We start from the raw sequence: 26,891 nt of genomic DNA on the forward strand, positions 1-26,891 counted from the left end.
CTATAAATTTGCCTCTTTTGGGGGCACCTGGATGGCTCAGTAGGTTAAGTGCCTGCCTTGGGCTCAGGTCATGATCACAGGCTCCTGTTGAACCCCACATTGGGCTCCCTGCTCTGTGGGGAGCCTGCTTCTCCCTCTCCCCCTCCCCACTGATCATGCTCGCTGTCTCTTGTCTCTCTCTCTCTCTCACTCTCTGTCTCAAATAAATAAATAAAATCTTTATTTTTTAATAATATTTTATCCATTCATTTGACAGAGAGAGAGATCACAAGTAGGCAGAGTAGCAGGCAGAGAGAGAGAGGGGGAAGCGGGCTCCCTGCTGAGCAGAGAGCCCAATGCAGGGCTCAATTCCAGGACTCCAAGATCATGACCTGAACCGAAGGCAGACGCTTAAACCCAATGAGCCACCTAGGCGCCCTTATTTTTAAATTATTGTTTAAAGAATTTATTTCTTTAAAATAAAAGAAGTAGGCTTTAAAAAATCATAAAATAGAATAAAGGAAGGTGGCTTTAGCTTAAAAAAACTACAATTTTTAAACATATGGTATAGGTCTAGATATCCAGAATATACAAAGAACTCTTACAACTCAACAGTAAGAGGACAAATAATCCAATTCTTTCAACGGGCAAAGGATTTGAACAGACATTACCCAAAGATGTTGGACAAATGGCTAATAAGCCCTAAAAAGATGCTCTATGCCATAGGCATTAGGGAAATGCAAATTAGCTGGCTTACTCTAGCCTCATTTTTTTTTAAGGTTTTTAAAAATTTATTTATTTGACAGAGAGAGATCACAAGTAGGCAGAGAGGCAGGCAGAGGCAGAGAGAGAAGGGGAAGCAGGCTCCCTTCCGAACAGAGAGTCCGACAAAGGGCTCGATCTCAGGACCCCAGGACCACAACCCGAGCCGTAGGCAGAGGCTTTAACCCACTGAGCCACCCAGGCGCCCCTAGTCTCACTTTCTTAGTAACTGAAGCTTGAGGTGCAATTTTTTAAAGTTCTATGCATTTGACATTTATATCTTTTGGGTTCTCTTGGTTTTTTGGGGTTTGTTTTTTTTTTTTTTTAAAGATTTTTTATGTATTTATTTGAGAGAGAGAGACAGTGAGAGAGAGCATGAGCGAGGAGAAGGTCAGAGAGCGAAGCAGACTCCCCATGGGGTGTTTTTGAGAGAGGGAGGGAGCATGTGCTATTGGGGGCCTGGGGGAAGAAAGAGAGAACAAGAATCTTAAGCAGGCTCCACACCCAGAGTGGAGACTGATGCAGGGCTCGATCTTACAACCCTGAGATCATGACCTGAGCCAAAATCAAGAGTCAAACACTTAACCCACTGAGCCACCCAGGCGCCCCTCATATCCTGTATTTCAAATGTTTTAGTTTACATACTTTAAAATACTTACATCTGCATTACTTATTAACTATAGAGTTAGTGGTTTATTTTCCAAATTTGTTGTATTTCTAAAATTCGTTCAAAACACAAAAGATCAGACAGTCTTGTTTTTGTTAGCTATTTAGCAATATACCCAATTGTAATTATACATTTTGAATAAAGGGGACCAGAAAGTTTTTAGCCAACAAATCATAGCTTCTATAGATTTCAGCCCCCAAACTATGGAAGAAATGCCTTTTTTAATTCCCCTCGAGCTGAAGGGTTTATTTGTTTTATTAAATATAGTTGACATGTGTCACATTAGTTTTAGGCATATAACACAGTGATTCAACAAGTCCATACCTTATGCTAGGCTGACCATAAGTGTAGCCCCCATCTGTTGCCATACCACTGACTATATTCCTTATGCTGTACCTTTTATCCCACGATTTATTCATTCCATAATTGGAAGCTTGTATCTCCCACTTCCCTTCACCCATTCTGCCCATCCCCCACCCCTCTGCTAATCATTGGTTTGTTCTCTGTATTTATGGGTCGGTTTCTGCTTTTTGTTTATTTACTCTCTTGTTTTCTATTTTAAATTCTACATACAATTGAAATCAAATGGTATTTGTCTTTCTCTGTCTGACTTATTTCACTTAACATAGTACCCTCTAGGTCTATTTATGTTGTTGCACTTTTTTTTTTTTAACAGCTGAGTAATATTCAACTGTATATACACACCACAGCTTCTTTATCCATTCATCTCCTGGACGTATTGTAGCTTATCTTTTTCTTTCTAGCGCAGGCTTAACAAGAAGCAGAGGTTTAGGAGGGGCTGGAGAGGTGTGGAAAACTGGTGGGTAGTTCCTTTGACGGTCATAAATGCTGGATTCTTCTCTCAGAGGTGTATGGAGGTGATTCTTAACTCTTCAACCAATAAAACAAAACTACACAGTAAGGACCAGTTTCTCAAAGAGCCAGCATGTTGCCTGGGTTTCTGTCTTGCCCTCCAACTCAGTTCCCTCAAGATGCACACTCTTTGCTAGGCATCAACACACCGCCTCTCACACTAATGCAAAGCACCAGCCCAAGCAGACTGTAGCCTCTTGTACCTTTCCTGGAGCTGGGAAAGCAGAGAAGTAATTGACATTCAAAAGAATTCCATCCTGGGTGATTTTCAAAGTATGAAAAATAAGGACTAGAGGAGTGGAGGACAGGAGAAGGAAGAGTTAAAGAAATCACTCAGGCAGGTGCTAACTTTGGAAACAAGCTACAGCTGGTAGTTAAACTCTGAGAGAAGAATCCAGCATTTATGACCGTCAAAGGAACTACCCACCAGTTTTCCACACCTCTCCAGCCCCTCCTAAACCTCTGCTTCTTGTTAAGCCTGCGCTAGAAAGAAAAAGATTAGCTACAAAACGTCCAGGAGACGATATAAGCCCTGGCCCTGGGACCACAGCTGATTCCACTGTGGAGTATTAGAGCTACTGGCACTGAATGAGCAGGAGAATGGAAACAGCTATGTCATCTCCCATGGAGTAAAAACCACAAATCCCAGAATGACTGGAATTAAGAAAAGAGGCTCCAGAAAATGAAAACCTGCAGATGACACTAGAGGAACAAACTAAAAAGATCCTCAGTGAAGCAGGAAGTAAAAGGTAGTCAGCTGTCACCTTTCCTTGTTCCCACACCATCCATCTAGTCTCTTACCTCATTGTTCATGTAATGCAGATCAAGAGGCTGCCCGAACACTGTTGTCACCTTGTGTTCCACATCTTCGTATCTCACAGGCCGGCTGAACGGTATAATTCTGAAGAGAAATAGGAAGTGTGGTTAATTGTGTATTTTAAAAGTCAGATATGGAAAGCTAGGACTCGTGAGTGATATCTTCCTGTTCTTTTAAACACAGAGTTCTTTCTCTCCTTCACATAGCTTGCCTTTCTGTTTCTTTTCTTCTCCTAACCACCTTATTTTTTTCACCCTTCTTCTGAGCATCACAAGCACTGTTCAGTCCCAATCGATATGCTTTCACTTCAGCTCAGATCTGTCAATGACAGTTCAGTATCAAAGCAGGACACCCGGATTTAAGGTTCCAAATACTCAGGTTAGGAAGAAAACCTGGAGATTGGAGCAGCGTTCCTGAAAACATGGTCTTAACTCCAAAATGACTCAACTCCAGGACTTGAAAGGTCTTTTCCATTGCTGATGCCAGAGGAATCTCAATGCTAATTATCCTTGGAATTGAGATTTCCTACCTCAGAGTCAAAGGAATTACCTTCGATTTGGCTATATGCCCAAGTTTTCTTAACTAGTGACACATATGGTCATATAAGTAGTGTTGATACTGACACTTTTCTAGAGAGACTCATTAGGTCAGTTCAAAGAACTATTTCTATAAATAGAGAGTAGAGCAAGAACTTGTTCAAAGAGTGTTAAAATGATTTGTCGGTTAAACATCATAGCAAAATGTAAAAGTGGGGATAGATGATATATACAAAATGAATGAAACACAGAAGAATGAAATAAACAAAAAACTGGCAAAATGTTGATAATATTGAAGCTGCATTACAAGTTAGAAGGATTTAGTGTGATATTCTCCCTACTTTTGTGTGTATTTGAAATTTTCAGAATAAAAAGTTGTAATGAATATGTTAGGTTGAACTACATGATATGGCTGGTAGTTAACAATTTTTGATACAACAGTGGCAATTTCATACGGTTCCAACCCAATACTTTAAAACTTAAATCCTTAAGACAAAAATAAGCAAAGAGATAAATGAAACAAGAGAGTATTAGAAAGAAACTCATATATACATATATATATTACATATATACAGAAGAAAGTATAGGATTAAAAAAATACTGGAGTGGGGAAGGTCTTCCTAAGCATTACATAAAATACAGAAGACAAGAAGACAAATTTGACAAAAAAAATTTGAAGATTTATTTATTTATTTATTTGAGAGAGAGAGAGAATGCACATGCCAGCAGGGGGAGAGGCAGAGGGAGAAGAAGAAAGTCCTCAAGCAGATTCCCCACTGAGCACAGAGCCCGACACAGGGCTCTATTCCAAAACCCTGAGATCACAACCTGAGCCAAGATTAAGAGTGGGATACTCAACAGACTGAGCCACCCAGATGTCCCTGACAAGAAAACTTTAAACTTCTGATAGCAAAATGAGCCATCAACAAAGTTGAAAAACAAATATCAAGTTTGGGGGGAAAAAAATCCTTGCAAAATCAGTAAGATAAAGATAAACAACCCAACAGAAACATGGGCAAAGGATATGCTGACAAAATTCAAAGAATTATGAATGGCTAATAAACACGTGAAGTTATGTTTAATATGATGGGGGAAATGCAGATCAAAACCACCTTCATCTCTTGGCAGCCTAGACTGGATGAAATCGGACTAGTGCTGGGCAGCAGAGCAGCACTCACACCTGGGGCCTCTACACTCCGTGCCCTCCTTGATGCTGAGAAGTGTATGGTTCTTTTACATCTTCTCTGCTCCCCCTGAATGGAAAGTGTTATAACCAGAGGAAGGAGCAAAAAGCCACAGGAGAGAGGATCTAAGCCACTGGATTTTAATGGAATCTGACCAGATAATTTCTTTAACGCTCTTCTGTGCCAGGCTGGCACAAATAAGTGGGCAGCAAATAAATTTCATCATCAAGAACTGCGCTCTTCAATATGTGGCTAGTTCAGATCAAACTAATTAAAATTACCTGTTAGATTGGTTCCTCAGTCACAGCAGACTGCAAGTGCTCACTAGCCATATGTGACAGTGGCCATTGTACTGGGCAACACCGGTATATAACATTTACATTATAGCATAAAGTTCTTTTCACATTGATATCAACCATAGTCTATCTTATCCTTCACACAAAGCCTAACATCTCAGAAAAATAATTTCTCCATAACTTTTCTTTCATTCATCACCACCTTTCATTTTTGTAAATTATTCTGCTGAATACAGTAGTTTATATCCCACCTGAAAATCCATTCATATTGTAATCCTTGTATGCTTTTTTCCCCTCAAATCAACTGTTCCAGGGAGTGATACTGTTAGATTCTATCTAGGTATGGGTTACATAGACATAGGCATTTTCTGGAGTCTTTTAAGAGAATGGCTTCACATTAATTCCTAATAGCAAATCATAACCCCTTCATCAGGACCCCAGCAACAGTCTTTCTGAACAAAATACCAGAAGACCTTTTGGATGTCCCTAGCACACTGCTAGAAGAGGATCAGGCTCAGATAAGTGCTCCTGCATTTGGTCTGGCGATGAGGCATTCAAAACCTCCAAAAGCAGCCCCAAAGTCAAGATCAGAAACCAGGACTCTCAGGTTTGGTAAGATCTAAGCTGCTGCCATCACAATAAACAACAGGCATTTTTAGCCAGTGCTTCAAAAAGGGGCCAAACACCGATGACAACCACCCCCACCACTGTCCAGACAGGAAGATTTTCAAAGGGAAGAAATTTGAATCTATAGTCCTCCTCTTCTATCCTCCTGGGGCTAAAAGGGAAAAGCATTAGGAACCTGGTTCCTACTCTTTCAAAGTAAAGAGAAACAGAATGGATACCTGGCATAGATGAATGGAAAAAGTCACTATTTCTTTTCTCTTTTCTATACATTCTAATTCTATAAGGGCCTACTACATTTAGATAGATACTATCCATATTCCCCTGCGAAAAGTAAAGAAAGCCCACAATAATATTCTCTACAAAAATCCCAAGACGTGAAACACATGAAACCAGAGCTATCTGGCACAGAGTAGTTTGAACTTGGCTTCCTTGCACCAACTTTATAAGGTCCTCAATTCCACACACAGTACGCAAACAGTGAAATGCCATGGCTCCTGAAAACAGCTCCATAGAAAGAGAATGCACAGTTTTTAAAATCTTGATACCAACACTCTGCTGCTCAAGGCCATTCCTGCCTGACCACCTTAAATATTTGTGGTTTCGATCTGGCAGCTTCTCTGAAACTAAACACATACACTTTCTCAGTGCAAGTCCGCTCACTAACACGGCATACCACTTTAGGAACAGGAATTCAGGAGAGGGTAACTGTATCACTAACTCCAACACAAGTGAGCTTTTGATTTCGTATCTACTTCTGAAAACTCTCTGCTGCTCTGAGTTTGACAATCCCTCCAAAGCCCCGTCATTCCAGAAGTGTGAAAAGCAGCAACAATGAAGTGACAACTGAACTTTCCTGCTACTGGCAGGACACAGAATAAGCAGCTGGAGACAGAGCTCAGAAGACTTTCCTCCCTCTAGGCCTGAAACAGCCCTAGAATCCACATGGCAGCAGCACAACTAAGGCTCTGCAGATCACAGCGTATCCACCCAGCAACCTCTGGCAACCTTGCAGGCTTGTGAATATACCTTTTTAAGGGAGAACAGCAGCCGTATATCTGGACCCATGCTAAGATGTTTGGAGGAACTAAGGTCCTCTGGTGGGACTTATATAGTACAAGAAGCTTATTCTCATGGGTATGCTCTTCACATTTCCAAATGCTCAAAGGGAAAAGGAGGGTATCAATGGGAGAGAAGTGCACAGCAGGGAGCAGAGACCTAAAAGCACACTTAGGCACATATATGCCACATGCATGCACACACAGGATTCTAATTATCCATGACCAGAGTTCTGTATGCTTCTTGAAGTTTTTCCTTGGGATGACTGGGTGGCACAGTCAGTTAAACGTCTGACTCTTGGTTTTGGCTCAGGGGTCCTGGGATCAAGCCCTGCATCAGGCTCTGTACTCAGCATGAAGTTTGCTTGGGATTCTCTCTCTCCCTCTGCCCTGCTTGCTTGTGCTGTCTCTTTCTCTCTCTCTCAAATAAATAAAATCTTAGGGAAAAAAGTAAGTTTTTCTCAAGAGATGCCTGGCTGGCTCAGTTGGTGGAGCAGGTAACTCTTGATTTTGGGGTTGTGAGTTCGAGCCTCATGTTGGGTGTAGAGATTACTTAAAAATAAAATCTTTTAAAAGAATAAATTTTTTCTTAAATAACATGAGAAATTAAGTGGAGTCTTATTTTTCTCCAAAAGAACGTCTACCTTGACTTCCTACAAAAAAAAACACTAACGATGGAGGAAAGGACAGAAGGGTTTCGTAACATTACTCTCACTTCCTTAACAAGGTAAGATACTGAATATAGATTGAAAAACTCCCTCTTTCTATATCCTCAAATGATCTGAAATCTTTCACAACTGACAGACTTGATGCAGTTTTCCCACTCAGACACATTCTAAAGAAACTTCCAATTCCCTAACCTGGCCCTGCTGTGGACAAAGCCAGGGCCATTCTGTTGGGCTAGGAACAGCATCACATCACAGGAGAATCACAGTCTCCTTCTGATGCTCACAAATGGCACAGTGTCAGTGTGTTTGGAAGCCATAACTCTGAATAGAGCTGGAGTTCTGACTTCCTTCCCTAGCAAAGTGGTAGACCCCACAGGGGCAGAATAAGAGCAGAAGAGCAAAACACCAGCAGCTGAAATGGCTTCCAATTCTGAGACCAGAAATAAAATTCAACTGACAAGCCAAATAAAAGATGAAAATTACTCTTCTGTGCCCAATCGACCCCATCACCCAGCCAGTGACTCCAAAGGGATCACTCCAGGGAACACAGCTTTCATAAGTTCAATGCTTTCTGAGAGCTGCAGCACACGCAAACAAAACCACTGATCAGAAGGAAGACTTATGGGACGCCTGGGTGGCTCAGTTGGTTAAGCAGCTGCCTTCGGCTCAGGTCATGATCCCAGTGTCCTGGGATCGAGTCCCACATTGGGCTCCTTGCTCGGCAGGGAGCCTGCTTCTCCCTCTGCCTCTGCCTGCCTCTCTGTCTGCCTGTGCTCGCTCTCTCTCCCTCTCTCTCTGACAAATAAATAAATAAAATCTTTAAAAAAAAAAAAAAAAAAAAAGAAGGAAGACTTATGGGGCGCCTGGGTGGCTCAGTGGGTTAAGCCACTGCCTTCGGCTCAGGTCATGACCTCAGAGTCCTGGGATCGAGCCCCGCATCGGGCTCTCTGCTCAGCGGGGAGCCTGCTTCCTCCCCTCTCTCTGCCTGCCTCTCTGCCTGCTTGTAATCTCTGTCTGTCACATAAATAAATAAAATCTTAAAAAAAAAAAAAAAAAGAAGGAAGACTTACCGCCTCTCCCCGTTGTGCTCAAACTTGATTCTGACGTCACTCTGCCAAAGGAATGATAGACAGGTTAGCGGGTTCTCTGTGTTGTCTGTGGCATGTGTTAGCCTGCCATTCCCAGGTAAGCTTCAGGTAGTCCTTTAGCAACATTAGACAAACATCCCTGATGCCTCCTGTTCCAGCTTCTCTACCTCATATGCATTCCTTTCCAATGAGTGGGCAGCCTTCCAGTTCTAACCTCAGAAGCAAGAAAGCTCTTGGGACAAGATCCCCAAGTAGCGGTCCCAGATCAGGTGCAATGCTCTGACAGGTCATTTCTAAGTTCTACACTCATTTCCACAACAGACACTGGAGTTTCTCTCACCATATCACCTCCTGGCCAGGATACCTTTCCTTCTTGGCTGATATGACTGAACAGAAAGAGAAATCTTGGGATGGATACTTCCTAGCTATGGGTCCAAAACCAAGTTACTTATCTGTAGTTTTCCAGCGTACAGTGGGGCTAAACATACCTAATTTGCAGAGCTGCTATGAGAACTAAACAACATAATGTAAATAAAACACCAGATACAAAGTAGACATGTGATAAATGGTTGCTGCTGCTACTACAGATTTCTGAACTCCTTTATTTTTTTTTTAAGATTTTATTTATTTATTTGACAGACAGAGATCACAAGTAGGCAGAGAGGCAGGCAGAGAGAGAGGAGGAAGCAGGCTCCCCACTGAGCAGAGAGCCTGATGCGGGGCTCAATCCCAGGACCCTGGGATCATGATCTGAACTGAAGGCAGAGGCTTTAACCCACTGAACCACCCACGCGCCCCCCCCCCCGGGTTCCTTTTAATACTACTCCCAGTGGGGTAAAGTGGGATCCTGGACAAATTACTGCAGAACTGTTCCCAGATTTGTCCTAAATGACCATCATGGGTAACCTGTAAGGTGCGGAAGGACATGAACTGCATCTATCTTGTTTCTGTACCCCCAGTGAAAAGCAAGGGGACTGGTATATAATATCTGAGCTTACTATTTATCCAAACGGATTAATTGGGTAAAGAACAGAATTGTGTAAAGAGTGTAAATATCAGAAATCGGAGGAAGTTGGAGCATCAGAATGTTAAGAAATAAATAAAGGAGGAAGAGATATTGTAAAGGGCAAACAAATGACTCAAAGGAGTTAAAAATGGCAGGAAAAGGGAAGAGATATTATAGAAGAAAAGAACAGGTATACAGAAAAAAGAAAAGACTGTCAGGAAACCAAAAAATAATAGAAATGGAGGAGAGAAAGAGTACATAATCAGTGAATAAGAAGTATACTGAGAATAAAGAGAAATTAATAGACTGGCTTGGAAGAAAGAAGAAGGTTCCAGAGTATCTTTAGATGAGAAGCACAGAGCAGAGAGAGAAGACAACAGAATGGGACAGAATGTCAAAGGTAGGGTGGATACATAAAGGACTTCCTTTACTCAAGAGATCAGAAGGTTAGAATTCTCCTCCAGTCCACTGACCTGTACGGGTGGTTCTAATTTACACTCTAAAAATGACTGAGGACCTCAAAGAGCTTTTGTTTATATAGATTGCATCTACTGAGATTTGCTATATGAGAAATTAAAACAGAAAATTAAATTTATTTTATATACTTTAAAAATATTACATGTTAACATAAACACATTGTTATAAAAATAAACATATATTTTTAGAGTTTAGTGAGAGAACACAAATTTCTTTAATGCATAGCTTAATAGGAGACAGCTGGGTTCTCATGTCAGCTTCTGGTTTTAATCTGTTGTGATAACACATATCATGTAGCTTCTGGAAAACTCTACTGTACATTCTTAAGAGAATGAAGGTAAAAAGGGCAAGTAACATTTTAGTATTCATAGGAAAATAGTTTTGACCTCAGGGACCCCCTGTAAAGTTCTTGGGAACTTCCTAGGTATTCCTAGCCCACAGCTTGAGAATCACTGAATCAAAATATAAGAATGCACTCTTCTAACCCATTATTTTATTTTTTTAAAGATTTATTTATTTATTTATTTATCTGACACAGATTGAGAGAGAAACATAAAGAGAGGGAACACAAGCAGAGGGAGTGGTGGGGGGAAAAGCAAGCTTCCCACTGAGCAGGGAGCTGGATGTGGGGCTTGATCCCAAGACCCTGGGATCATGACCTGAGCCAAAGGAAGACGCTTAACAACTGAGCCACCCAGGTGTAGTTGGGGCTCAAAGAGCTTCATATACCTGAAAAGTTCACATGCTAAACAGTGGACAACAAAGCTCCCCTGACCTGCAATGTGGTAACTCTTCAAAACAGTCCTGATCTTGCCCTCTCATCTTTTTTTTTTTTTTTAAGATTTTATTTATTTTTTTGACAGAGATCACAAGTAGGCAGAGAGGTAGGCAGAAAGGAAGGGAAGCAGGCTCCCTGTCCAGTAGAGAGCCGGATGCGAGGTTCGATCCCAGGACCCTGGGATCATGACCTGAGCCTAAGGCAGAGGCTTAACCCATTGAGCCACCCAGGCGCCCCGGCCTCTCACCTTTTAATGTAACATACAGACCATTTTATCCACTAACAGTATATGAAAATAGCTAATGTTTCTTGAACATTTGCTGTGTACTAAGCCTCGTTCTAAACATGCTCCATTTATCAGTTAAACAAACCCTCACAACAGATACTGTTATTATCCTGTTTTACAGGAGAAACTGAGTTACAATGAAGTTAAATAAGTCTCCTCAGTGTCACCATGCTTTCAAGAGTGAGCCAGGATTCAAACCCTGGAAGCCCAGCCCTTGACCACCATCCAAGCTACAACTTCTTTGTCTCAGAGGCAAAGGAGGTTTATTTTACTCACAGATGCAGGGCTTCAATGGGAAAAACTATCAAAGGATCTTTTGTGACCATACTTTTTGGAACTCATAGTGGAGATGGAGCAATAATGGAGTCAGAACCAGGAGACTGAGGTAGCAGTCATGTAACAAGTTATAGGTACAGGGCCTGGAAAACTAGCAGCGGAGGCTTTGGCTGAGGTTGTGAGTAGACAGGGATGAAGGAGGTAGAATGGGAAGGTCAGTGTCTGCATCCAGTCTGCACTTGCGTGTGCGTGCTACGGTGTGTATGTATGTGGGTGTGTCTGGGCATGCATGCATGCCCGAGCAGCAAGGCGGGGCAGAGAGAGTTATTGTGTGGATTTAAGGTTTATGCAAGTGACAGCAGTTTTTGGTCTTCTTCTCCTTCCCTGAAATGCTGAGCAGTTAGCACGGCCAGGGCTCCCCATGGCACAGTGCCTATGACAGGGTGCTGTGCACCGACATGCCACCTCCAGCTGCCTACACGCTCTAGTCCCCCAGCCAGCTCAGTACGCAGCCCCGTCTGCCGCGGCAGGTCGGTTACCACAGCCCTGCACCTCCTGCTGCTCGCGGCCCAGCGCACCTTGGTATAGCGCTCATTATTACTATTTTTTATTAATAGATTTTTTTTTTGTGAAAACCTTATATTAACTTTAATATCTTCCTGCCATAAACTTTTGGCCATAATTTTGAAAAACCAAATGGAATTTGCTGTTTTACCTTCTTTGGAGAACTTGTTGACACAGGAGAGATTTGAATATTACTGAATCCAGTTTGAATTTTTTCCTCTTGTTTGTTTGTTTGTTTTTACCACAGCCTGTCATTGGTCAGAAAAGGTGTGAGGATGAGATTGCATTCAGTTTTTGGGGTGGGGTCAACTTTTATTTTCAAAATGACATAAGTCTAGATTGAAACTTGGGAGTGTTTAATGCACATGGCATGTTGATGATAGCTTATAAGGTTAGGACAAGGGGCGTTAGAGAGTAGTAGGGAATTTGGGTAAATTGGAAGGGGAGGTGAACCATGAGAGACTATGGACTCTGAAAAACAGTCTGAGGGGTTTGAAGTGGCGGGGGGGGGGGGTGGGAGGTTGGGGTACCAGGTGGTGGGTATTATAGAGGGCACAGCTTGCATGGAGCACTGGGTGTGGTGAAAAAATAATGAATACTGTTTTTCTGAAAATAAATAAATTGGGAAAAAAAAAAAGACCCTGACAAGCTTCCCAGTAAGGAAAAAAAAAAAAAAGCAGTTTGGCAGTAAAGTGGAAAAGTCAGTTTAGGATTTTTGAATCGTAAAAAAATTTGCAAGATGTACTATCTAATATGTTGCCAGAAAAAAAATTAATGAATAAACTAAGTTTCAATTATGAGATTTTATTTTTTTTTAAGATTTTATTTATTTATTTGAAAGACAGAGATCACAAGTAGGCAGAGAGACAGGCAGAGAGAGAGAGGAGGAAGCAGGCTCCCTGCTGAACAGAGAGCCCGATGTGGGGCTCGATCCCAAATCATGACCGGAGCCAAAAGCAGAGGCTTTAACCCACTGAGCCACACAGGTGCCCCTGGATTTTATTTTTAGAACTGTTTTTGGTTTTCAGAAAAATTGAGCAGATCTCTATCTGCCCACATACTCTTCTCCCCACCAGTCTCCTCTATTGACATCATACATTAGTACGGTACATTTATTTTTGTTACAATTAATTAACCAATACCGATGTATTACCTAAGGTTCATAGTTTTTTCAGATTCCCTTAGGGTTTATTTCTTTCTGTTGATTAAAAAAAAAATTGTAGGGCATGCCTGGGTGACTCAGTCAGTTGGGCTTCTGACTCTTGATTTTGGCTCAGGGCATGATCTCAGGATTGAGAAATCGAGCCCCGAGTTAGACTCTGTGCTCAGCACAGTCTGCTTGAGATTCTCTCTCTCCCTTTGACTCTGCCCCTCTCTTCCCTGGCTGGGACATTCTCTCTCCCTCTCATGCGCTCTCTCTTCCCCCCTTCAAAATAAATAAATAAACAAATCTTGGTTTTTCTCTAACTTTTTTTTTTTTTTAAAGATTTTTTATTTATTTATTTGACAGAGCGAGATCACAAGCAGGCAGAGAGGCAGGCAGAGAGAGAGGAGGAAGCAGGATCCCTGCTGAGCAGAGAGCCCGATGTGGGCCTCGATCCCAGGACCCTGAGATCATGACCTGAGCCGAAGGCAGCGGCTTAACCCACTGAGCCACCCAGGCGCCCTTTCTCTAACTTTTTATAGCAATAAAAAAGCATATAGCAATAACTCTTAAACTGGGACATACTTTGATGCATTTATAGTTTTTTTTTTTAAGATTTTATTTATTTGTCAGAGAGAGAGAGGGAGAGAGAGCAAGCACAAGCAGACAGAATGGCAGGAAGAGGCAGAGGGAGAAGCAGGCTCCCTGCCGAGCAAGGAGCCCGATGTGGGACTCGATCACAGGATGCTGGGATCATAACCTGAGCTGAAGGCAGCTGCTTAACCAACTGAGCCACCCAGGCGTCCCTACTTTGATGCATTTATAAAGGAATCTCCTCTGTCCCTTTGTGGGACTGAAGGAACTAAATTTATTTCATCTCGTTCATAATTCAAGCACTATTCTATGTGAATTCAGTTAGAAAGGGAATTAAACTTTTGCCTTAAACCATAAATCACTCCTACTCAAGACTAACCAGGCCTGTGATTAGAAAGCAGTGTAAACAAAGATGCTTCATGCTCTGAATCCCTTCTCTGATGTGGTGACAGCCTTTCCCTAGCAGGATGCCTGCATGTACCCCACGGGTGCCCACATCTGCCAAGCTCCTAAATCTGAGTTTCCCCCTGTCAGGCTGACCAGAATAAGCCATGGATAAGGAAAGTTCAGATAAAGATAACTTTATTCAGTTCCTCCTGCCAACCATCCTCCTTGCCTCTCTGAGACATTTCACACTGGTGGCCAAATCCTCTTTAATGAGGTTCTCTCCTCCCTTGCCTTCTGTGACTCTGTCCCAGCCCAGACAACCTGCCACCACTGTAACCACTACTGCTTCTTTGCTGGTTCCTCTTCCTCATGCCTTCTCCCACCCCTCCCCAACATGTGATGTTCCTTATGTTTGGACTTTCTGCCTCTGGATTTCTCCCCCTTTTTCACATCTTCTCTTCAGTAGGAATAAAAAATAGGCAACTTATAAATAGAAAATCCCCAAATCTCTGACCAGCCCCAATCTCTCACATGACACTTCCTCTCTCGCAGGAAGTGTAACTGCCCTGTAACTGAGGCAGGTAAGTCACTGGTAAGAACGCAGCATTAGAGTCAAACCATCTGGCTTCAACTCCTGGCTCTACGACCTCCTAACTCCATGATCTTGAATTTGACTAACCTGTGACTCAGTTTCCGCATCTGTAAAGTGCAAACAGTAACAATATTTATCTCATGGAATTATCAGAAGAATTCAATAAAATATTTAGGTCAAGATATGAGAATAGTGCCTGGGACATAGCAAGTGCTCAATAAATGTTAACGCAAGTCCATGAGCCTTTAGCCAAAACCCGTGGGACCAAATGCGTGTCAGGGTGCACACTGTAGACAGAGGGAGGCAGTATACATGTTCCATGTATGATGTAATGCCTCCCCCCAGGGGAGGGTGTCTGGGGCAGCACTTCCAAGCCACAGGCAGAATACGAACAGGTATTCCCCATGCTTCTCTGTATCACTTAGCCTCTCCTGAAGTTAGTTTGGGGCTTTCTGACTAGTTCTCACCAAGAGCTGGAAATATCACTGAATTCTATACTCCCTTCTCTGGCAGCCATGTCCCAGGTCAGTCTGGCCACCCTCAACCAGGGTCCTGGCTGTGGACCCTGTGGACTATCTTTCCCTTGCCCACACTGGGGATATTGTGTTAAGTCACCTAATATCTAGGGTTTTTCTAGTAACATAGTACAAGCTGGTTTTTGTAGTGAAAAGTATGAATGCTCACAATAAGTAGAATAAAGACTATAAATAGCCCTGCATCCACTCAAGCCAGGTTTTGCTGCCAAACGAATTTGCCATAAATTGAAAAAAGAAAAAAAGCCTTTTCAGTTTCTTTTCAGTACTCTTTGGATTTCAGAACTACAGGTAAGTGATGGTGGACCTGCAAAAAAAATCACACACACACACACACACACAATCTGAGTTTTTTCTCACTATGACCTCAAACTCAACCTGGCTCCATGTATGTCTGCACCAACTGCCCTCCTAAACTGGTCCCCTTCTCAGCACTGCCACTTCTCACAATGGTACTACAGCTCCCTTGGCTGCAGACTCAGACCTCTGAGTTCTGCTTGATCCTTTCCGTCCTCTCCCTTCCAATTCTCCCTTCAAAGGCCTCTGTTATAGCACCCCACTTCTCATTCTCTCTGTCCTTTCTCTCACTGAGCCCCTTTCCCCTCACCCCTGGATTCCTAAGGGAGCCTCTCTACTTCTCAGCTCCCTTTTCCAACACATTCTACATTCCTCTGTAGTGCTGAACAGAGGAACAGAGTGCTGAACATTTTAACCATGGCTTTTGCCATGTCCCTTCCTTGTTCAAAAAGCAATCAGTGACACCCCTGACCTATGGAATAAAGTCTAAATTCTCAGCTGTCATTCAAAGCCCTTTGAATTTACTCTCACTCAGTTTACCTAGACATCTCACGCTGTTCTCAGCAGGAATGCTCTCTGCAGCCCAATCATCCTGAAATAAGCCATGTTCATTCTTTCCCCTAGGCCTTTAACCAGCTTCCCAATTTGGAGTGCCACCCTTCCTCCCCGCCACCTAACTAAACGTTCACACATCTTCACAGTTTAAGTGCTACCTCCTCCAGAAATGAGTCTGTAACTCCTTTGGCTCAAGTTCACCTTTCACTTTTCTGGTCTTCTTCAGCACTCACTGGTTGTACCATATATTCAGGCACAGTTGCATCCCATCACAGTTTCCTTTTTTTTAATATTTATTTATTTATTTATTTGAGAGAGAGAAAGAGCACAGGGTGGGGAAGCAGAGGGAGAAAGAGAATCCCAAGCAGACACCCCACTGAGCACAGAGCCCGATGCAGGGCTCGATCTCACGACCCTGAGACCACAGCCAATCTTAACCGACTGCAGCATCCAGGAACCCCACCTCAGTTTCTTTTTTTTTTCATGTATTTCTCAGTTCCCAAGAAGACTGTATGATTCTCAGAGTACAGGGAACATATTTCATTGTATGTCTAAGGCTGGACTATAGGCACATATTGAACTGAAGGAGAGGGGCCATCTTGCTAAGAAAAAGAATTCCAGTACAAAAATTCAGATCTAGGCAAGTTCAAGTTCCCTGCCCACCATAGCCAATCCAGTAACAGTGAGGGCCATGGCCAGGAGGATAGTGCAGGTTGAACTACAGATTTGGCAACTTAGCAGGCATGACAGGAGTAACCAACAATGATACCAAACTTTTTTTTTTTTTTTAAAGATTTTATTTATTTATTTGTCAGAGAGAGCGAGAGAGTACAAGCATGGGGAGTGGCAGGCAGGGGGAGAGACAGGCTCCCTGCCAAGCGAGGAGCCCGACGTGGGACTCGATCCCAGAACCCTGGGATCATGGCCTGAGCTGAAGGCAGGCGCCCAACCGACTGAGCCATGCAGGCATCCTAATGATACCAAACTTAAGTAGAAATAACCTTCTCTAATCTAAACTCAAAAACTGAACATGCAACACAAGAGAGCTCCCAGGAATCCCCGTAAAAATCAGAATTTATTACACAAGGCTTGTGAAACAATTTGAGTTGACAAAGGCCTCAGTCAGCCATTGTTCTGAGTGGCCTCTCTGATGCTGTAGACCTCTCTTCCCTGTATTTGCTAGGTATCATTGATGGCTCCCCCATCTTTGGTAGTGGAGTCCTTATTTTGCCAAAGATAGTAAATAAATGAGAAGAAAAAAAAAAAGGACAACAAAAATAATTTTTTGTGACTCTGGAAAGCCCTAAGAGATCAATGGAAGAGACGATTATAAGGCACCCTTCTCTGCCCTAGTTCCTTCTATATCCTCAGTCCTTGCATTTTATCTGGCATGCAAGAGCAGTTCAGTGAGTGTCTGAATGAATCAGTGATTAAATGGCTTATTACTTATCTGTGGCTGCCTAATAAATCACCACATATAAATAAATAAATTTATCTTTTATAAACACATATAAATAATACAAAAAATACTATATAAACACATAAATAAATATAAACATACATATATGTATATAAAATATATGTAAAGCAATCTTCTTATAAAATGTCAGACCTATATATTGCTTTATGTTTTATTTCCAAACTAGCCAGACTATCTTATCAACAACCTTTGAAAGAGAAAGGAAGTCCTGAAGAGCCAGGTCTATCACAGTAAAAGCAAAGACCGTCTGCTCAATCACTGACTTTGCTGGAAGAACAGCCCCTAGAATTCTCCTCCTTTAGAAATGAGAGCCAAGAGCTCTGCCCTGCTCGTGCCTGCAGTGAGGAAAGCAATTTTTCCATTCTGAAGCTCCTACTAGTGAATATCTGCAAAGTCAGACCCAGCAGACCCTGAGTTCTGTTCAAGCCTTACCAGTTTGGTAAGATTTGAGAAAAACTGGAATTGAAGATTCTATTTCGGGCAGTGGGGTGGCTCAGTTGGTTAAGCATCTGTCTTCAGCTCAGGCCATGACCCCAGGGTCCAGGGATTGAGTTCTGGGGTGAGGTCCCTGCTCAGCAGGCAGTCTGGTTCTCCCTCTCCCCTTTGCCCTCCTACCCGCTCACGCTTTCCCTCTCTCTCTCAAATAAATAAATAAAATCTTTAATAAATAGAGTATTTCTTCCCCTACTGGGATTTTTGTAAGTTAGGATAGCCTCAGAGGTTTGCAAAGGACTATCTGGTAACAATCCAGTAAGGGCAAAAAACCTTAACCCTTTCAGAGTTCCATGACAGTATGCAGAGTTCTGATTAGAAACTTCCGTCAGAGCTCATACTGCAATGCCAGAACAGAAGTGATGTAATCACTACCACTTTACATCCGTACATTTGTTTCATAATGTAAAAGATGCTTTACATTCTACAATCTTACAACAACTTTTAAGAGGTAGACACAGTGGGTATTACTATGTCTATATATTCGATGGAAAAACTGAGGTTTAGAAAGATTATTAGACTTAGACATAGTAAAATTACTGTGACCAGGAGTCAGAAGATATGACTCCTGAGTTTGCGTCCTAGCTCTACTCAACACCTTTGTGTAAGCACTTTGCAAACTCTGAAGTATTATACATGTACTATGGTCGTTGTTATTATCGTTAACTGTTGTTGTTGAAAGCACTATGTACACTATAAAATCCTAAGTTAATGGATCAGTAAGAATGACTTCCAAGCCAGTGCTCTTTTCACTCCACTAAGCCGTCAGCTTCACAGAGACACTGCACCTGCTGATACAGCATTGAGTTAAGACCAGGAAAGGGATGCTGCTCACCAAGGTCTGCAAACTGTCCACATGGCCCAGGCCACCTGGGATGGGCCACACATTTAAGAATGTTCAGCCAGCTCTACTCAGGATGTAGGCTTCCAGGGATCTAATGTACAGGAGAAAGAAGAAAGCACAGATCCTGCCTCCTAGCAAACAGTTCATAGCTAAGCACCTCACTGCCCATGTACTTCCATAGCTACTCAGAATGCTTAGTTGTTGCGAAATGCATTCTCTTCTTCAATTAGTTACCTATTTTATTCACTTAAGGAAGAGGATGTCTGAAGTCCTACCAAGCAGAGATATTAGGTCCTAACCTAATATCTATTTTCCAGTTCTTCCAGGCCTCAGCTCCCAACCCCCAATATTTCTGTCAATGAACCCACAGCTCTTCTGGCTTTCCTTTCCTGTGTCCAGCTTGAGCTCCACGAGGCAATGCCAATGTCAGCTCTGCCCTGCAGCCAACACTGCCCTTCTCACGCTGAAGTAAACACTCTTTGCCGGTGCTGGCGCCATCACCTGCCTGAATAGGCAACTTTTCCTGCTGGCCAAAATACTTAGTTACTTTCAGCTGGAACTCTGCAATTTGAATCTTTAGTCCTATTTAACATCTCCTAGCTAATTTGGCATCTCTTAACCATTTAAATTAGGTTTTAGTCTTTCATTCCTCTCTCCCAAGTATAGACCTCCTGGCAGAAGAACTGGTAATGGAGAAAATGGTTTAATCCTACCCTAAGCCCAAAGAAACAAAAACAATAATATTAATAAATATGGATTCAGTCTATAAAATGTCAAGTCCTAGGTTAACAGATTATTAACATCACCAGACTCTTAGGCCAGGTTCCTTTCATTACACTAAGCTGTAAACACATCTCCCTCCAAGGTTCCCCCTACCCCCATTTCACCCCCTCCTTCTTAGAAATGTATTCACTGAGACTTTTTCCCCAAGTCTCCACTTTTGGATTTTGCTGAAGAATACCCCTCCTGGTCAGAAGCTGAACATCTGCTACAGTTCCCAGGAGACACCATTCTACAACCTTGACTTTATTAAGGGAAAAAGTAATCTTGACATTGTCATTGTCTTTTATCCAATATTAGCAAAAACTTTGAGCTTCCATTTCTAAACAGCCATACTCGTTCCACAGCTCCATGTTTCCCCCACACCCCCCTGCCTCCTGGAATAGAATCTTAGCTAGGCTTCCCAATGATGAAGTTATCACAATGTGCAGAAACACGTGATAGGTGTGGAGGAATGAACATCCCAATGAATCGTTAAACACCTCAAGCATGCTCTTATTTTCTTGCCCAGCAAGCCGAGAGTCCCTTATATAATATTATAAAGTTGTGCTGTCCAAGCCAGTAGCCACTAGCCACATATGCCTATTTTAATTAAAATTAAATAAAATCTAAAATTCACTGCCTCAGTGGCTCAATAGCTACATGTGGCTAGTGGCTACTACACTGGACAGCACAGATACAGAACCTTCTATCATCACACAGAGTATACTGAACAGCACTGACAGATGCTGCTTATGAACAATACTGTTCTGTGACATGGTGACTAAAAGCACAGAACATAGGTAATGAGTAACCAGTGCTCCCTACAAATCCACGAAAATGACTTGCCTAGGAAATGAACTCCACACTTTTCCTGTACTTGGATCAGATCTGAAAGCACATTTTAGCTTTATGAGTAATTTGGTTCCTTACCAAAAATTTCTTTTCCTCACCGGCCCCTGCACATGAGCTTGTTGTTAGTGTGGGGCTCTTCAGAAGGGCTGAGCTGCCGCTGTTGTGTTTTTTCTTTAAAAACAAACAGACTGAGGTTAATAATCTGTATCCTCCATGCAACAGAAAAAAAATTGATGATATTCAAGTAAATTGTAGGTACTCAGACCCACTACCTCTTAAGATTACTTCTTAACCAATAGGCAATCCTTTTTTACAGCCTTCTCCCTTCATAACCACGGACTTGACTTTAGTAACATAGCGGCAGACACAGGACAAGATCAGGACTTTTTTTTTTTTTTTTAAAGATTTTATTTATTTATTTGACAGAGAGAGATCACAAGTAGGCAGAGAGGCAGGCAGAGAGAAAGGAAGGGAAGCAGGCTCCCTGCTGAGCAGAGAGCCCAATGCGGGACTCGATCTCAGGACCCTGAGATCATGACCTGAGCCGAAGGCAGCGGCTTAACCCACTGAGCCACTCAGGTGCCCGATCAGGACTTTTCTTACAACAGTTTTAGGTTTTAATCAGAAGGATCTCTAAAAGGTAATCTCCCTTCAAGGAAAGGATCAGGGACCACCATGCTACCCTCCTCTTCCCAGCCTGGTTCCTTTGGGTCTTCCAACTCAAGAAAGCTTCCCCTTTTCACCTAACTGATATCCACGCTAATAGCCCCATTTGGAGAAAGATCAGCTGACTGGAGCAGCACACTCCACCATAGGAAGACAGGAAGGAAAGTGAGGTCATTAGGCTCAAGCCTGGGGGAGGGGACTCACTTCTGGTAAAATGCTCCTTCCAAAAGCAGCTTTGAATAGAAGAGAGTTACCACAAGGCAGAACCCACACAATAAGACAGAATAATGTATGAAAATAGCATAAGAATGGGCCCTTTTCTGTTGTTCCCCCAGTTCTGTAAGGTAGCCATAAAAATGAAAGCAGCTTTCTAAACTAATCCTTCTGTTATATCATGAAACAAAAGGACTCAGGGTCCCTAGTTTTCCTAAAGGCAGGAAATACTCTGAGAGGCTATATCTAGCAGACTTTAGACAGTAAGTTTTAGGGCCTTACTTTTTCTCTAGGAACCAAGGATTCTTCAGAACAATTGGTAAATAAGGTGAAAATCAGGAAAGAGGTTAGCTGATAATGAAGAGACACGCAAGGGAAAATGGCAAGGACAAATTTTCATCAAACACACTAAATATAGCCATATGATACAGCACTAGATACCCATTAGGGAGGAAAGCTCTCCGTCATTCACTCTTCTCTGCAGGCCAAAGAACCCAGGAATCAGGGAGTTTGTAAATGACATTGGAGGCCAGAAGGTGGTTCTCAACAGTGCATGAGTTTAAGTGTTAATAAAAATAGGAACTGTTTTCCTAAAGAAGCACACAACTGTCAATAAAACAGGCACCCTCAACTACCTGAGTTACTAGGAGGGGAAACAACTGAAAAACAATAGATATTATTGTTTCCTTTAGAATATATTGTATGACATTTTATTAAATAAATTTTCCTTCTTAATTATATTTTAGATAAGCTAATAGCAAAATTAATTAATTTTTCCTAAGCATATACTGTAAGGTAGTTAAAAACCTTCTGAGTTAGAGATTATGAATCTGGATTAAACATTTACCAAATCATCAGTAAAGGAACAGTTATATGAATCCTGTCTCTATAAATGAAGGAATTACTCTTATTCTCTACAGATGAACAGTAGGCACAAGGTCAGATACACAAGGCTTTGGGACTCCAGATCATGACCCACACCTGACTAGGTTATATCACTTACTATTTAACAGACTGTGAAAGAAAGAGGCCAATATCACTCAAGCCTAGTAGTAGAGTATCCTTGGCTTCTCAAATATTTCCCATTTGAAAACCCCTCCCCAGCAATTTAGCTGGTCTTGCCATGGCCACACACACACACCTGCCTATTTGGGTGACCTGTGTCTTTGTTCTTCATGGTCTCATATCCAGGCACCCGGGGACGTCGGCTCATCTGGAGGGCCACCAGATCCTTCATGATTGAGTTCAATGCCTCCTGTTCATCTGCAACGAAAGAGAGCACATGGGTTAAGATACTTTAATAGGGACCATAGTTAAGTGTTGAATCACTAAATTGTACACGTGAAACTAATATTACGCTGTATATTAACTAACTGGAATTTAAATAAAAACTTAAAAATACAGGCCAGCAAATTACTATCAAAAATTATATCACTGGGCACCTGGGTGGCTCAGTGGGTTAAAGCCTCTGCCTTTGGCTCAGGTCATGATCCCAGGGTCCTGGGATTGAGCCCCGCATTGGGCTCTCTGTTCAGCAGGGAGCCTGCTTCCTCCTCTCTCTCTGCCTGCTTCTCTGTCTACTTGTCATCTCTATCAGATAACTAATAAATAAATAAAATCTTTAAAAAGAAAAAAATTATATGACTAATAGTTAGGGAGTTCTGCCCAGGTAAAATGACAGACCCTGTAACTATAAACGCATGCATCTGACATCTGAAGAATAGATAAATGAGGTCAGACTATGGCCACTTAAATTTTAATGGATTCTTAACAAATCTCCAATAAGATTTCTGGCAGCAATATTTACCAGTTCACTGGTGGCAAGGGAGGTGCTCAAACAGGGCAATTCTTCCAGTGCCAGAGAAACTCAACCAGGAAAAACAGATAAAATGTTGGAGTGAACAACAACATAGCACAGCGTAGTAAGGTCGCGAGTGAAAAGATGAATTCTCAGAGAGCTGATTATAGGTCAGAGTCACACACAGACTTATTCTTAGAGCATCCCATGCAGAAGAGCACATTCTAAAAGGTACCAAACAAGGACCTCTGCTTTGAACAGAAGTTGTTTTACAAGCCTACTCTTTGAATGCCCCCTCCCAACTCCTTACGAGTTTATAGGCCTTCTGCTTCCCATAGGGAAGCCAAAAGGCAGCTCTATTGTTTTTCTTCCCTAACTGACCAAGCAATGCATTGTCTCTGCCTTACTGGTATTACTTTTAATCCCCTTTTCTTGAACTAGCATAGACTACTAGAATTCTCACGCACCGAAGACGATTGGACAAAAAACCCAGAACCCAAACCAGCCCAATTCCATGTTTTGCAAAATTCTCCCAGGTCCTTGAGGAGAGCATTTGGGAGTTGAAAATAAATCTGTTGATCTGGAAAAGAATATGAAAGATGAGTTGTTACACGTTTTGGTGACAAGTGAGTCACTTGGGGACCTGGAGCACACCTTAGAAGTAAGTACAAGAGACTCCACCCAGAGAGTACCTATTTTTTGTCTTTTGTCGTTGTGCCTTGGAAATGTTCTAACACCCTGTGAAAAGAACAGCATTTAGTGTAGGAAGTAAAACTGTGCTATTTGCCTCGTCCCTCTTTCTAGATCAAATGTGCTCAAGTGCCAACACGCCCTCTGAGGAGGTTCAGGAAAGGAAGGAGAAGGGCACCCATGTGAAGGTTTTTGCCTGCTCATAAAAGTAAATTAGACTTAAAATGTGCAGAGAAAACACCACTAGAGTAGCTTTCCATCCAATTCCATTTCAAAATATGTACCAAAGTGTATATGAAAGTTGATGTATAAATGGGATAGTGAATGTAAAGGAAGTAGGTATCTACAGAAAAACATGTCAAAATTTAAACACATACATCCCAAGATAAAACGAACAGTCACAGTGGAAAACAAACAAAGAAACAAACACACAAACGTCCTATCAATTGTTTTATATTTTCTAGCCGTTTCCCTATAAGCTCCTTTTTTTTTTTAAAAGATTTTATTTGTTTATTTGACAGACAGAGATCACGAGTAGACAGAGAGGCAGGCAGAGAGATAGAGAGGGAAGCAGGCTCCCCGCTGAGTAGAGAGCCTGATGTGGGACTCGATCCCAGGACCCCGGGATCACAACCTGAGCTGAAGGCAGAGGCCCAACCCACTGAGCCACCCAGGTGCCCTCCCTATAAGCTCCTTAAAGAAAGGAAACTTGTATGATATTTTGCTTTGTTTTTTAACCTCCCAACCAAGATTTAAAAATTAGAGCATAACATCTAAGCTTGAAGACTGGCTTATACATATAATATGTATAGGCTTACATATTAAGCTAGTTTATATACTATTTAATATATGTGTATACAATTTTGGGGCCAACTGTAGCAGTAAATTGGGATCATCACTATAAAGAGAATTATGACTAGGTAGGTGTTTTCTGAGGCACATCCAGTGATTTTCCAAACAGAAAAATACATGGAGTTTTCAGCATCAAGGGAAGCACCCTGAGAATTGGTAATTTCAGAGATGCACAACACACATGCTTTTCAAGTCAAATCCACAACAAGTGGAACTACAGAATCATTTCTAATTCCGTATAAGATGATTCTATTATAAGAGCTGGTTTATCAGGTTGACTAATTTGGTTTCCAGGAAGCTAACCAATTCCTGGCATTACTTCATGGATAAACTTGTTTGGTAGTTCCAGGGCTGAGAACACACTAGAGGACTGGTTCGGCACTATCTCTTAAAACCCAGGATAACTGACAAAATGGACACAGGAATATAGAATCTGATTTTTGTCAAAGCCGAAAACACTGCTAAAGGCAGCCAGCTTCTTAAATGGATACTTCAAACTGAGGATGTGGATAAAGACAGGAAGTAAATCAAGTGGCTCTTTTAGGCATTTCTTCCTGGATTGAGATTTTTAACTGAATTATCAGCACTCTAGTATGATATTCCTCAAAAACAAAACCAAACAAACAAAACTTTTAAAAACAAATAGCAGCTTTCTTAGAGTACAGCAATCATTTACATGCACTTTTAAGTCAGAAAGACCTGGGTTTAAGGAGGCTTTCAACAGATCACTGATTCCCTTTAAGCCTCAGTTTCCTCATCTGTAAAATGGAGATAATAAAAGTATCATCTCACAGAGCTGCTGTAAGAGCTAAAGGAAAAAGAACTTACAAATTATTCCTCATGGTACCTAACTAACACTTAGTAATGCTAAAAAAATGCTGGCTATTTATCGTCAATGGGGAAAAGGTCAGTGGAAAAAGACTGGACACTATTTAACCCTAATGCTTAATTTTTCCTGGATATTTATTAGTCATTAACAACAGCCATTTACTGAGTACCTATATTTATTATACATTAGATAGTTCCAAGTTCTTATACATTAGATAGTTTCAAGTTGTTCAAACTCTAGGGGTAAAAGAATGAATGAGACCCAAATACAAGCTTACACAAATAAAGCGATGGACTTAGACAATATACAGACCAGACTACATAAACATGCACATGTAAAAAAAATTTTTACAGTGAGTAGCAAGAGGTTTTATAGATGATTTTACATAATTATTAACAGAATAAGGTTTTTTTCAATAAAGCAAGCTGTTCCAGCTACACAGGAGAGCTTAAAAAATGAACTGAAGACGAGAAAGAACCTAAAAGCAAGTGAGGGGACTGAGGGGAAGAAAAGCGGGTCAGGGACTGATCCTCAGTGAGTACTAATCCTTATCGAATAGAGTAGGAAGAAAGTATGCTGGCAAAGAAACCTTTAAGAGGACTGGGAAAAAAACAAACAAACAAACAAAAAAACAAAAAAACAATGAGAGTGACACCAGAGCAGTCAGGACCAAAGAAGGAGAGTGGCAGGCACAGGCCAGGCAGGTCCAATAGAGCGGCAGAGGCAGAAACAAAATTTTTTTTTTTAAAGATTTTATTTATTTATTTGACAGAGAGAGATTACAAGTAGACAGAGAGGCAGGCAGAGAGAGAGAGAGGGAAGCAGGCTCCCTGCTGAGCAGAGACCCCCCGATGCGGGACTCAATCCCAGGACCCCGAGACCATGACCTGAGCCGAAGGCAGTGGCTTAACCCACTGAGCCACCCAGGCGCCCCAGAAACAAAATTTTAAAGGGAATCAAGAAGCTGGAGATTAAAAGGAAACTGGAAGTAGTAGAAATCAACAATTCATTTCTGAACTTTACACATGAGCAACTTGAGGCTGGGGTAATAGTTAGTGTGCTATAACCTTGAAAAGATTTCCTGAGGATGGAGGTGGTTTGACACACTTAAACGCTACCAGGAAGAGGCAGAGAGGAAGAAGTTCGTTCTAGAGGTTAAGAGGCTATGACTACAGAGAGGAGTATTCATAGAAAAGAGAAAAGAAGGTATCTATGAAAAAAGGATTAGAGTTCAGCCTTAAAAAGTGGAAACTCTCAAGCAGTTTTAAGCAGACTGCTATCCATAAAAATCCAGCAGCACAGACTTTTTCTTCTCTGGATACACTGACCTATGGTCTGGGAGCTGCCAGGCAACACGTTCCTTTCTCCTTAC

General features: G+C 41.8%; 1 protein-coding gene across 2 annotated transcripts in view; it reads right to left on the minus strand.

Annotated features, from left to right (window-relative positions):
• The window catches only part of MAP3K3 (mitogen-activated protein kinase kinase kinase 3), a 62,821-nt gene that overhangs the window by 30,729 nt on the left and 5,201 nt on the right, over nt 1-26,891 (minus strand). Inside the window, exons 2-5 of one of the 2 annotated variants that reach the window (XM_044247653.1) lie at nt 22,492-22,613; nt 20,550-20,642; nt 8,535-8,575; nt 3,083-3,182 (exon numbers count right to left, since the gene is read on the minus strand). In XM_044247653.1, coding sequence (XP_044103588.1) covers nt 3,083-3,182; nt 8,535-8,575; nt 20,550-20,642; nt 22,492-22,613 — 356 coding nt within the window. The remainder of the gene's footprint in view (nt 1-3,082; nt 3,183-8,534; nt 8,576-20,549; nt 20,643-22,491; nt 22,614-26,891) is intronic. The other variant, XM_044247655.1, reaches the window with a different exon arrangement.

Source organism: Neovison vison, chromosome 5 (assembly GCF_020171115.1).
Source record: "Neovison vison isolate M4711 chromosome 5, ASM_NN_V1, whole genome shotgun sequence".
Lineage (NCBI taxonomy): Eukaryota > Metazoa > Chordata > Mammalia > Carnivora > Mustelidae > Neogale > Neogale vison.